Raw genomic sequence first — 13,348 nt, 5'->3', positions numbered from 1 at the left:
GTTTGGTGTACATCCCAGAATATGAATAAAAATATATAGATGGAAACATAGCTAGTGATACACATCACCAAATAGCAATTAGGTTATCACTAAGCCACATTGCTATAACAAAACCTTACATAAATGATCCTCCATAACACTAAAATACGTAAATCCAACTACCCACAAAGTACACTCAAAGCGATATATAGGCTTTTTGCAAATCTCAACTGCTTCATTGTTTATATTATCACCATGTTTAAACTATCCTAGCGCCAAACTGTTCAGTGTGGAGGTAATAGAAATATTAATATCATGAATTTCTATAAATCTACTTTAAAACAACACGTATTGTGGAAAACACCATACAAATAAAATGGACTTGACTAGCATGACAATAGTTTATATGTCCGGTTGTAACAAACAAAATACAAATCAAATGGTAAATGATTGTTATAGAACAAAATGAATGACAAATAGTTTCTGAAGTGATGTTTTGAGGCATGACATAATTTATTATGCAAAAAAGGCAACTTGAAGATGTTCTAGAGGCAGAAATAAAATAAAATACAATTATTAACTTTTTCATATAAAATAATGACATTAAAAATAAAGTAATTTTTGAGTTTGACAACAAACACACCACAAACACAGCTATACAGCATAGTTCAAAACATAATGATAATTAATAATTTCTGAACATTGACTCTCAGTCTTGATTCACCCTTTTCAAATGGTTTCTCAATAGAATTAATAAAAGTGTAGAATAGAATAGCATAGCTCTAATAGGGGCACATTGTAACGCAGTGTTACAACGTTCCCCACATGTGCAACTGGGATTTAAACCCGGCTAGTGTCTTCTGCTGGTGAGATCATTAAATAACAGATATATGATTAAAATGATATCAGATTTCTCTCATTTAAAAAAAATAAATAAAAAAGAGAGAGATATGAAAAATCAACTTAAAGGTATAGCGGAGGATTTCCCCGAATTTTAGAAAAGAACCGCCCTCTCAACTTTTTGAAAAAATGCACATGCGCAACACTCTACCTGCTCCCGAGAGGGAACGCCTATTAAACGTGTGCATGAGAGACGGCTAGCATCGCTAATCATAGCTTACATTAACTTTTACTAGCAGTGATTTTAAATGGATTTCTCCAAATAGCATGCCAAACTTTACCTGTCAAGTAGAAACTTCGCGACTGAGGCATCAGTGGGAAGCCCAACCTGTGTTTTGAGCGCACACCATCATGTGAATCGTGTGCACGAGCACGTACGACGGCCTTATGTAAACATATCACCAGAATGATTGACACTTAGGTGGACCAATAGTATAGGCTACCCACCCGGAAAAAGAAAATCCTCCGCTATACCTTTAAGAGATTTACTTTTGCTATATGTTCAGTGATATTACCTAACCCAGCATTAGGTTGTGCCCCGCTCATCCCTGCAATATAACTGATACTTCATAAACAGCTTTTAGTCTTACTTTTCTGATCTACTTAAGTCCTTATACTTGGGTGCAGAGTAGACCAGGGCTGTCAATTCTGTCAAACTCCGCTCCTGGAGAGCCACAGTTCAGAAGCAGCTCTGCATTAAAGGGATAGTTCACCCAAAATTCATACAGGGATTCATACAGGTTTGGAACAACTTCGGGGTGAGTAAATTATGACAGAATAAAAATTTTGGGGAGAACTATGCCTTTAACAAACCTCCCACCAGCCAGAATTAAGAAGTTTACATGCCTTTGCTAGCTGATTCAACCATGGAACAGATACCATCTTGTCCAGGGTCACCACAAGACAGTAATCATTTTAACCATTAGAGGGCAGAAAATCTTTCACATGAATTGATGTTACATTCCATCAACAAAACAAGAACGTAACCTACTGTATGAACAAACACATTTGAACTCTTTTCGTTTGTTGCATTAACCAGATATTCATAAATGATTTATTAAAAATAATAAAGTCACTCCTGTATAAACCATTATATAATATTTAGATTTCTTAATACAGAAAATATTACAAATATTAAATATCACAACATTTTACAAAAAGGGAAAATAATATTAGTCAAATTTTAAGTTGTGTATTCCACATTAGAAGGGAAATGTAGGGAAATCAGGATACATGATTCAAATAGTCCTTCAGTATTTTTGGAATGTCCAGACAATCTATGGAGCACATTTTGTTCTCCGTGGGAAGAAACTTCCATAAAGCAAGTCGCGCCTGAGACATCAGTGGTTTTGGACAAACTGTATATAGAGAGGATCACATAGGAATGAATGACAAAATAATAATAAAAAGCTGAGCACACGCACGCACACACACAAACACAATATTTGAGGCTGTATTAGTGAGCACCTCTCATAGAATCAGTGGTTTTCATTCTTAGCTACTACATGCTAATTTCTACATAACTGGTTTTCAACTCCATCCAAGGGATCCACCGCTCACCTCAATTTTTACTGTATTCTCTCTTATATGACACACTGGCCCTGTCCCAAATGGCACACTTCATATGCACTTTCGGTCTAACAATGGCCACCGCGTGCGAGTGTCTGTTAAGTCCATGAGACCGTAGATGTCCCATTTGATCCTAGAAGGGTGCTCGCGAGCGCCACCCGTCACTGCCGATATGCGCCCTCGATGTGCACTTTTGCCGAGCCCGCACTGAAAAAAGCTCCACAGCAGACTTCTTCCCGACAATCAAAGCGGCGTTACGTCACGAACGTGTGGACTCGTAGGAAGACCGCAGGCATTTCTCAATACAAGTAGGCCTATGCAAAGTTTGGACTTGCCAAGTTTACTCAGGAGAATGAACTCCCGAGGGAGGACGCAAGTCCGGTAATTCTGTAAATGGTACAGCAGCGTACTTGAATACGGTTATTTCTGTATGTACTGTATATTTAGGCTTCAATAAAATGAAATGTGTTATAAAACACCACCCTGCCTCTTTTCATTTTTTGCTTAAAAAATATTAAACATATTAAGTCACATTATTGTAGTTTAGGCAAAGAGTACATTGATTATCTACACTTTTTGTATATTTATAACAAAACAAAATGCATAACACAACCTTGCCTCTTTTTCCCCCCTCTTTTTTTTAAGTATTAAACATATTAATATGTGGTTCAGGCAATATGTGCATGTGTACTCTGATTATCTTCACTGTAATCAAATTAAATATGACATAAAACACAACCCTGCCTCTTTTTGTTAAATGTCAGGTTTAATGATCAATAATAGCCATTATAAAAATATAAAAGGTATAAGAAGCAAAGTCAGCACTCTAGTAGGCTACAACGGTAAAGATAAATAGCCTAAATAAATATATAAAGTTATCAAACTCCTCTTTGCCCTCAGCCAAAACAATTTGATCCGGAACAAATTATAGATTCATGAGACCAAAGACCGGCCGTTAGATACACAAGATTAATAATATATCATGTTTAAGCACTACAGAGACATCAGAGCCAGCGGAAAATGTCAGAAGGATCAGCCGAGGAAAGGTTGTTCCAGTCGGGGTACATGAGCGCCGAGCACCCGGTGATCGACTGGATCTCACAAAACGAAAACATCACATCAAATTTTCAAATAGGAGCTCATAAATAAACCAAAGATTTGAGCTTTAAACAACTACATTCTCACCTGAAAACTCTAAAACAAAATTTTGTGACACAATAACAGTATTTTTAAATTACGTGGGTTTTCTCCTTTGCTATTGATGCTTGCTGGTTGGTGCGAGATGCATTCTGGGATACCTGGCTGTCTCAAGTCCTCACAAGTCACTTCTCGATGCATCCTCGATAAAAGGGGCAGATCAAGAAAACATACGGGGATCTGAACTGTACTTGGCTAGATGTGAACTTTGAATTGGAACAGTACTTGGGCAGCCACTGATGACGTTTCACAAGTCCACAAGAACACAAGTACAGACAAGAACCCATATTGAGAAACGCTCGCGAGTGTTTAGGGTGCTATTTGGGACAGGGCCACTGGCTGCATCCGAAAACTTATGCAGCTGACTTGTTGCAATGACTGCAGGAACTGTTTGTGCAGGTACCTCACAAAGTTTTTTTCGGACAGGCTTCTGAGGCAGCATAATGGTTTAATGATCTACACCAAAATATAGAGAGAGCTTTGGTGAAAACTAAGTGAATATGTATTTAGAACAATAGTAATTTCTCACTAGAAATGACAGCAAAAGTGGAAAATGTCAGTCAAAATGTACTATATATTTAAACACAAACTGACCACCACCCGCAACTTTCAGATGTCATCTTTATTTTATTTATTTATTTATTTAGCTCAACTGTCACTGGAATGGAATGCACAGGATTGTGGGATATTTGCTGCCTTCAGAAATCGATCAGATGAAGGTATCTCAGGAGACAGAAAGTGAAGCTGTGAATTTAGATGTGTCTTGATGCCTTCCTACCTTTGAATGCATCCTCCAAAGGCATAATTTTTTTAATTTAAGATGCAGCCACAGTTCAGTGCATGGAGCTTTTCCCTAACGAGCTGATGATCAGAATCATGTGTGTTAAACGGGTCCCCAGGACCGGAGTTAAGAACCACTGCTTTACATATTGTTTGGCCCTAACTATGGGTGACTGATTTTTGGACTAGGAGGGATGGGTGAATAATTGAAAAGCACAAATTCTATAAAAAAAACATGTAAATAATTAATGAGAAAAAAAAGTTTATTATTGGTTGTTTGTTTGTTGCTAAACAATGTGCCGTGTATATATATATATATATATATATATATATATATATAATTAATATATTATTTGTATATTATAATCATCGAATCATTATGAACAGTAAAGCTTTAGGATAAAAACATACTATTTTTTTTTTTTTTTTTGAGGATAAAAATGTGGTGTCCTATCTAGTTAACAGTTATAAGCCTTATCTTTAAATCAAACATTGTCTTGATAGGCTATGACCCACAAAAGCAGATTCAGCTTTAATACACAAGCATGCAGAATTTTATTTTAAATAATTGTATTTATTTATTATTATTTATTTATTTTTGACATATTAATTAAATTACTTAATTTTGGTGTAACAAAATATGTTTTTATTTATTTATTTATTTATCTTTAGTAATATATTTTGGCCTTCCCACAAGTTATGTCCAAAGTTACTAAATCTAAACCTACCCCTCACAAACACTTAAGATCAGATTTAAGTGCATATTGAGTGCTAAAAGTGAATTTAGAGGATTTCTTACAATGTTGAAACAACAAGTCTTAAAGGGATAGTTCACCCAAAAATGAAAGTTTGCTGTTACTTTACTCACCCTTAGGGCATCCAAAATGTAGGTGACTTTTTTTTCTTCAGTAAAACAGTAAAGAAGATTTTTAGCTGAAATAGTTCTTGGTGATTCATAAAATGCTAGTCAACGGCTATACTGTCACTTTGCCAGTCAAAAAAACATATGCAGACAAAACAAAATGAATACCCGTGGCTCCTGACGATACATTGAGGTCTTATAAAGCAAAATGATCGGTCTGTTCAAGAAACTAAACATTATTTACAACAGTATTACCTATAATCCACAGCCTCGGCAAACAGTCTGGAGGTCGAGCTTCATGTCACGTATGTGTGGGAGAAAACGTCTCAGGTTACGACTGTAACCTATGTTCCCTGATAACAGGGAACGAGACACTGCGTCAGAACGCTATGGTGAACGCCTCCACGTGAACCGCTGTCTGAAACGCTTATCTAATCATGGTAATCCTATTGGCCAGCGACAGCCTATGACAACATCACTAGTGCGACCCGGAAGTATATAAGGGGAGCATAGAGAACATGTCAACAACTTATCGTCTGAAGGGACTGTTCAGCAGGCATCCCCGAGGCATGGCGAAAAGACGCAGTGTCTCATTCCCTGTTCTCAGGGAACATAGGTTACAGTCGTAACCTGAGACGTTGAACCTGTAACTCACACTGCGTCAGAACACTACGGGGAACGATCTACCCACGCTGCCATGCTTAGGGGAGTGCATGCCAAATTATGGCTGTGACAAAAAACGGCAGTTTCACTGAAATGCCCAAAACACTCCCCCTTCGGGTCACATACAGGCTGTCAGTGACAGTATTGCCTATGGCCACTGCCCAAGCTATAAGCCTCAAAGAGTGCTCCAATACAATGATGGCCTACCAAGGCTGCTCAAAGGCTTTGGAACCAACAACTTCCGTGGAAGGGGTTCCTTTAAGGGAATATGGCCAGGGGGTCCAAAGGAGTCCCATCCAGTCCCTTGCTGAGGGGGACATGAAGTCAACCCCACATGCCACCAGGGAGGCTGACCTGGTCTAATTTATAGACCTAGTCTTGCCAACAACCTGTCTGTTTCCTAAACAGAGTCTCTAACATATTTTGCCTCACCTGTGGAGGCATCCGATAGAGAGGGCTGCAGATAGTGGCAGTGATCGCTCACAGACCGGATCATAGATACGGGCATCCTAGAGAGTAGAACCCAGCATAGTGCTTTCTAACCCTTGCGAACGAGGGGAGTAACTCTACCCAATCCTGGATCTACACAGTGCTTCAAAGCCATGTGGAGGCTGGGCACTCTGAAAGGGACCCTAATAGGGGAGCACCTCCAGCTCTAGGGCTGATCTAACAAGGAGGCCTCATGAGAGTCCTTCGACCTTCTGACCAGACTTAGGGAGCTAAGTATCCATACAGAACAATCCTCAAATAGATTCTGGAACACTATACTCAACCTGATAAGTATTGACCAGGCTCTGGGCTAGATTTTGCCTTTGCAATGCTAAGCATCCAACTCGTTGGGGATCCGCCTTCAAGGGGGCCTGTCAAGGCCTAACTACTTGATAGCGGGACTGTTAGCAGAGCAAGCCACAGAAGTCAGGTGCTCTCACAGACATATCTGTGAGTCTGGTTATACTTATTTCACACTGCCAACAGGCAGTGTACACAGAAAAAAGTGCTATCGACCCTTTAAAGCAAGGGGAGTACAATCTTACGCTACCGGATTATCGATGAAGCCTACTGTAAGGCCTACAACTTCGACTTTCACAGACCTCAGCCCCGGGCAGTGCTTTTTAAACAGAGTCTCTAGTATTACTTGCCTTACTTGTGGAGGCATCCAATAGTGAGGACTGCAGATAGTGGCAGTAATCACTCACAGACCGGATCATGGAAACGGGCATCCTGGAGAGTAGAATTCAGCATAGTGCTTTCTAAACCTTGCAAACGAGGGGAGTGACTGTACTCAATCCTGGATCTACACAGTGCTTCAGAGCCCTGTGGAGGCTGGACACTCTGAAAGGGGAGCTCCTCCAGCTCTAATGTTTACATTGCCAACAGGCAGTGTACTCAGCAGAAGTGCTATCGACCCTTTAAAGCAAGGGGAGTGCAATCTTATGCTACCGGACTATCGAGGAGGCCTACTGTAAGGCCTACAGCTTCGAATGTCACGGCGTCAGCCCAGGCAGTGCTTCGGCTCTAAGGGAACATACTCAACCATCCCAAGTGGGAGGGAGCAACTAATCTGTCTTTACCTGAGCCTGGGTGGTGAAGGGTGATATCATACGAGCTATGAGTAGCAAAGAACTCTAAATAAAGACCCTAACAAGGGGAGTACTATCAGCATGACCCTGAGGAATGTATCATGGTCGAGGCCTATTAATTTGTATTTTTTACAAGACAGATTTTAAATACTCTACCAAACCTAAGGAAATGGAGGCCACAATAAGTGGCCAACCACATTCAACCTCATGACTTTAATTATTTTATTCAATTTTAAGGCCTATCTGGATAAACTAGCTACAATACTCAGCTCTAAAGGGCAGAGGCCTGAACATACCGCTTCTTACTTTCTAGAGAGAAAAGGCCTGACAACGCCCATGAAATATCTGCATGGGAGGCTTTTTGAAGATAGCCTGCTACCTATGCTGCTATTTACCCCCCTGTAACACCACTAGCATTTTTACGCCTAGTGCAAAAGGCAGGCCTTGGCTAGATGACTCTTTTAGGAAGAGGAGGCCAGTACTAGGAACAACTAGATTTACAGGAATAATTTATCCTGATGGGCTCTAGCTCTAAGGAACCTTCGCTCAGATACTGAGAGGCTCAAGTCGAGAATAGCAAACCGCCACCAATTTCCTAGTTACTAAGCCATAAATCGAGGTGGCCCCGTGAGGGCCGACACACAAATATAAAGTGTCTCACGATTCCAGTCTCTGCTCTGCTTCAGTGCGAGCGGGACCTGAATTGCCTGGTACAGATGTCTGTCCCTCTTCCCTCGAGAAGAGAGCAGACGAGAGTGGAGTTTTCTCAAGGGAAAAAACTCACAGTGGCACAAGCAGATCCCTTAGGAACTGATCGTGCATGCTCTGAGCCCAAACAATAAACACACAAGTTGTGTGTCATCAAGTATCAGTATCTTAGACACGGATGCACACACTTCCTGAAGCGTTTTTCACAAGCCATGATTACCTTTTTGTAGTTGTCAGGTTGAAGCGTACAAAAAAAAACAGTCCCTGAAGACGAAAAAGTTGTTGGCATGTTCTCCAGGCTCCCCTTATATACTTCCGGGTTACACCAGTGATGATGTAATAGGCTGTCGCCGGCCAATAGGATTACCGTGATTAGATAAGCGTTCTGACGCAGTGCAAGTTCCCTTTTGAAAGTACTGTATGTGTTGCTGTTATCTCACATTCACCACTATGGAAGGTTACCCTATTAGTGTTTAACTTCTGCATTACAAATTAAATATGTGAAAAGAGGTACATTATTTATACGTACATATACACATATGTCACAATGCGACAGGAAGCTCGAGCTCCAGACTGCCGTGAACATGCTTAGGAACATTTGCCAAGGCTGTGTATTACAAGTAATAATGTTGTAAATAATGTTCAGTTTATTGAACAGACCGATCATTTCCTTCTTAAAATCTCGATGTATCATCAGGAGCCACGGGTATTCATTTTGATTTACATTTTGTGATTCTCCATGGACCATGGTTTCAGCTAAACATATTATTTACTGATCTACTGAAGAACTCAACAAAAGGCCTAAAGGTGAGTAAATTAACAGCAACATTTTTTTTTTTAAAGTGAACTAGTGTAGATATCACAGATGCATGTTTTACAGACTTACCTCTCTCTTTCAGCAGAAGCATTACTGCTTCATTTTGTCTGGTTGTTTTGTCAACAATTAAAGTGGGTAGAAAGACATTTGCTCCAAAGTCTATGAGCAGCTGAATGTATTCTAGCCCACAGCCGTATCTCAGACACATCTCCAGGACAGTTTTAGGCTGTTTGAACCTGGTCAGCATCTTTTCCTCAGTGCAGTTGTAGTCTGGGTTCGCTCCATGCTGCAGTAACAGTTTGAAGCAATCCAGATGGCCATAAACAGCTGAAATGTAGAGTGGTCCTCGGCATGTCGTGGCGTTCGAGGCCCAGTCGGGCATTTTGGGCTTGACGTCTACGTCAGCTCCGTGTCGCAGAAGCTCCCTCAGGATGTCCACGTCACCCTCTCGGGCCGCAGTGAGCACCGGCGAGCAGTTGTTATACAGGCTACCATTAGGGTTTGCACCAGCTTCTAATAAAGCAACAACACAGTCTAGGTGTTTGGCAGCGACGGCCGTGAAAAGTGGAGTCTGAGCTTTGACATCTAGGCTGTCCACCTCTGCCCCGTGAGCCAGGAGGACCTCGAGACAGTGCAGGTGACCCTGAGCCGCAGCAGTGCGCAGTGGAGTAACCGGGATGCCCCAGCCACTGCGATGGTTGATGCATTTCCTGTACTTATCCTGAGACAGGAGATCAGTAAGGAGTTTGTCGTCATCTTTATAGACAGCTTGATTCAGTTCCTGGCAACAGTTTGTGTCTTCTTCCTCATCCTCTTTTGGTTGAAGAAGAGAAAAGATCTTAGAGATGTCCATCAAACTCATGCTGGTGGACTTATCCAAAAGCATTCTTCAGCAAACTGATCAAGTCTCCATTCGACAACAAGAAAGAAAGAATTAAAATTACTCTCAAGCTCTACAACATAAAAAAAGATCAAAATAGTTGTTACATTTAAAGCAAAGCACACTCAAAATCATGCTTTTGTTTCCAAGCCCACACTTAATAGCGTTGCTGATATTCATAGCTTGAGAGTTTTCATAAACAAAGTTAATATAGAGTAACTGTCTTTTTAGACACAATATTTAATTGTCTATTTTTGCTTTAGTTCCAAACGAAATAGGATTCAACCGTTGAATGTCTCTGAGCAGCAAAGTATTGGTGTTTTGTTACCGAGTCAGTGTTTTTGAGCAAATCAGTTTAGTGACAGTCACTCGTTGCCACCTGGGTCGGTCGACTCGGTCACATTTACCCTTGCACAGCGAGATTCTGTGGGGAAAATAATCAGTCTTCTACAGTCATTTGGACTTCTGATTGCGGAAAAAGCTAATTTTATATTGCATTCAAGTTTGTTGAACTTTAAAAATCCCTCCACTAATGCAGAGACTGATAGTCTATCATGTGGAGTATGCAAAACACAGATAAGCGAAGTGATAGCAACAGTTAAAAGAAGCTGTTGGGTTTAATATCAGCAACTGAGTAGTAAAATTTGGTATTTGTGTATACTGTTGGGTATATTAGGGCTTTCCTCTACTCGTACAATTCATCTTGAGGATAAGGATGCTTTTGTTAGAACTGTCCTCATGCCTGGTACAGCACTCAATTTTAATGTGCTAAACTAGATTTAAGACATTAGACATTAGACTAGACATTTAAATTAAATATTATTTGATAAAATATGAAACATTTTATATATTTCTTTATTATTTATATTTCTTTCTTTATTATATATGTTTATTTTACTCTGATCATTTAAAAATATTTGTAATGTATGCTTATGCTTATATATCAATCCCGGAACTTACAATGCAACTAATCATCCACATATCTGCTAATGCATCCTTTTTACATACATATTATGACACATAACAGTGAACATTATTATTTATTTTAGTGCTGCTGCATTAATGTTTGTACTGTTTACCATCATAATATACTGTTTCATCTGTTTTACTATGAACAGTGTTTACAATTATGTACGTACCCTTAATACTGATGTTGTTTTTAAAGTACTATACTGTGGTTGAACTACTGTTTATACTGTGTATTGTTTAAATTATGTTTATATTGTTTATATTTTTTTACTAGTTATTTATTATTACTTATTGTTTTATGCGTCTTTTTTTTTTAGAGCTGCTAACTCCATTTCGTTGATGTGTACTACTGTGTGCATACAATGACAATAAAGATGCTTATCTCATCTTATATCAGGTCAGTATTATTATTATAAAAAAAAAAATTGTGGAATTTATGCTTTTAATCATTTTCACACTGGGGGCAGAAACACATTGGCTGCCTCCGAAAACTGAAAAACGCTGCCTCCGCAGGCGGGATACGGAGATAGGATGTCTCCTTCAAAACGTTCCATTCTCTGACTGTTGAGCTTTAAAAATCAAGATGGCATCTGAAATTTGAGGTTGGTGGTCAGTTTGTGTGTAAAGTGTACATTTTGACCAACTTTTCCCACTTATGATGACATTTCTAGCGAAAAGTTAGTATTGTAGTTATTTAAATAATTAATTTGTTGTCACCAAAGCTCTTTCTGTTTTGTTATCGATCATTAAATCGTCACGCTGCCTCAGAAGTCTGTCTGAAATCAATTTTGTGAGGTATCTTCATGCATAAACACTGACTGTTAAGTCATTGCCTGACAGGGCAGGGAGGCAACAAGTCAGTTCCTGGCAGCTGCCTAGGTTTTTGGATAAAGCCTTTGTCCCACCATCAAAGCAGTCATAATGGGAGCACATATTATAACATAGTGTTACAGCTGATCACACTGGATATTTGCCTGATTTTCTCAGCTTCCTAACATATTTGCATGTCCCAAAAGGCGAATGAAAAATGTATATTTAGAAAACAGACACAGTTGATGATCAGAAAAGAATTTCAATCTGTTCACAATAAAAGAGGAAGTAAATTTAAAACATAACGTCACCATTACATTTCTTTTTTTCAGGTATTGTGGACTATGTGCTAATGTGAATGTCTGCACAGACATCTGTCTGTACTCGGTAACAACTGTACTCAGTCTACCCTTTATACTTAATGAACATGCACAGCTACTGTTTATAGATAGTCCAATACAAGCCTATGCTGTTGTAAATATCTCAAAAAACGAAAACAGAATATTTTCATGTGTGGGGGATTGGGTTTAAGTAACACACAATTTGTACTATTTTGTTTTGATGTGGAAGCCTAATAACAATTATTAAGTACAAAGCAGTTGATACATATTATAATTAAATATTGTTTGCCGAAAGATCATGTAATTTACTAAATATTTGAAAATAACATTATTTAAAACACGTGGAAATTTGCCCTGATCTGATATTAATGAAAATATTCTTGTTCTGAAAACAGTTCAATTAAAATCTATCTTTCAGTTTAGATCTACCTTCATTTTACAGTTAAATATTGTCTGTCAATATGATTTTGATGTTAATTTGTTAATACAAATATTTTGTTGATTATAGTTATGATAGAGACAGGATGGGTTTTCATTTGGTGCAATGAACTGGCAAAACATATGCTAATTTAAGACTAGCTGTTGGAAATCACTGCTAGAGAAAACTAATTTGTGTAATTGGACAAAAAACTAATTTTAAGTGAGATATTGACCTCTGACAACTTTCCGCTGTGATAACTAGCTCTGGTGTCCATTATATTTAGCATATGTTCGAGTTGTAGTCACAGTCTACCAAATAGCACCCATGAACAGAAATCTCCAAATTAAACATATTTATTTATTCTAATATAAGTCACTGCTGCCGTAACTACTTCAAAAACAAACTATGCTTATGTATTTTTTTTTTAAGTAAAGTCACAAATGCCATCGTTAACAACAGTTCATATAGTGTCAATCCACCAAGAGAAGTTTGGAGGTACTTTAAATGACACTTAATGAAGGTTATTAAATGCTTCTGCTAATAAAGTACAATTTCTTGTGTAATTGTAGCTTACCTGTAGAGTGTGTAGTATCCACAGAGAGAAACACATGTAAGCTTTGTAGCACTGAGGGTCAGTGTGACACAAACAGATCTGAGCAGCCACACGGGCTAAGTTTAGGCCACAAATGGATCGGACCAAACTTCCATTCTTGGAGGGCCAGAGGATGGAGTTATAATTAGAAAGGTGATAGACCTGTGACAGTCACAGACAGCTCGAGCTGTTAGTGTGAGTTTGGAATGTCACTGGAATGTGGTCTATAAATGGATAATAACCATTGATAACATTTTCAAAACAGCAATGTTGTGTTGAA

At 38.8% G+C, this 13,348-nt stretch overlaps 1 protein-coding gene across 1 annotated transcript; it reads right to left on the bottom strand.

The window, feature by feature from the left end:
* Window positions 1-468: 468 nt before the first annotated feature.
* On the bottom strand, window positions 469-13,168 carry asb12b (ankyrin repeat and SOCS box-containing 12b). Its single transcript, XM_082178416.1, has 3 exons — window positions 13,051-13,168; window positions 9,125-9,962; window positions 469-2,237 (listed from the first exon to the last, which is right to left on the bottom strand). Exons 2-3 carry the CDS (start codon window positions 9,939-9,941, stop codon window positions 2,104-2,106), a joined length of 951 nt encoding a protein of 316 aa, XP_082034542.1. The 5' UTR covers window positions 9,942-9,962; window positions 13,051-13,168; the 3' UTR covers window positions 469-2,103.
* Window positions 13,169-13,348: the final 180 nt, after the last annotated feature.

The sequence above is a fragment of the Leuciscus leuciscus genome (assembly GCF_965113295.1).
Source record: "Leuciscus leuciscus genome assembly, chromosome: 8".
Lineage (NCBI taxonomy): Eukaryota > Metazoa > Chordata > Actinopteri > Cypriniformes > Leuciscidae > Leuciscus > Leuciscus leuciscus.
This window is presented reverse-complemented; position numbering and strand designations above follow the sequence as displayed.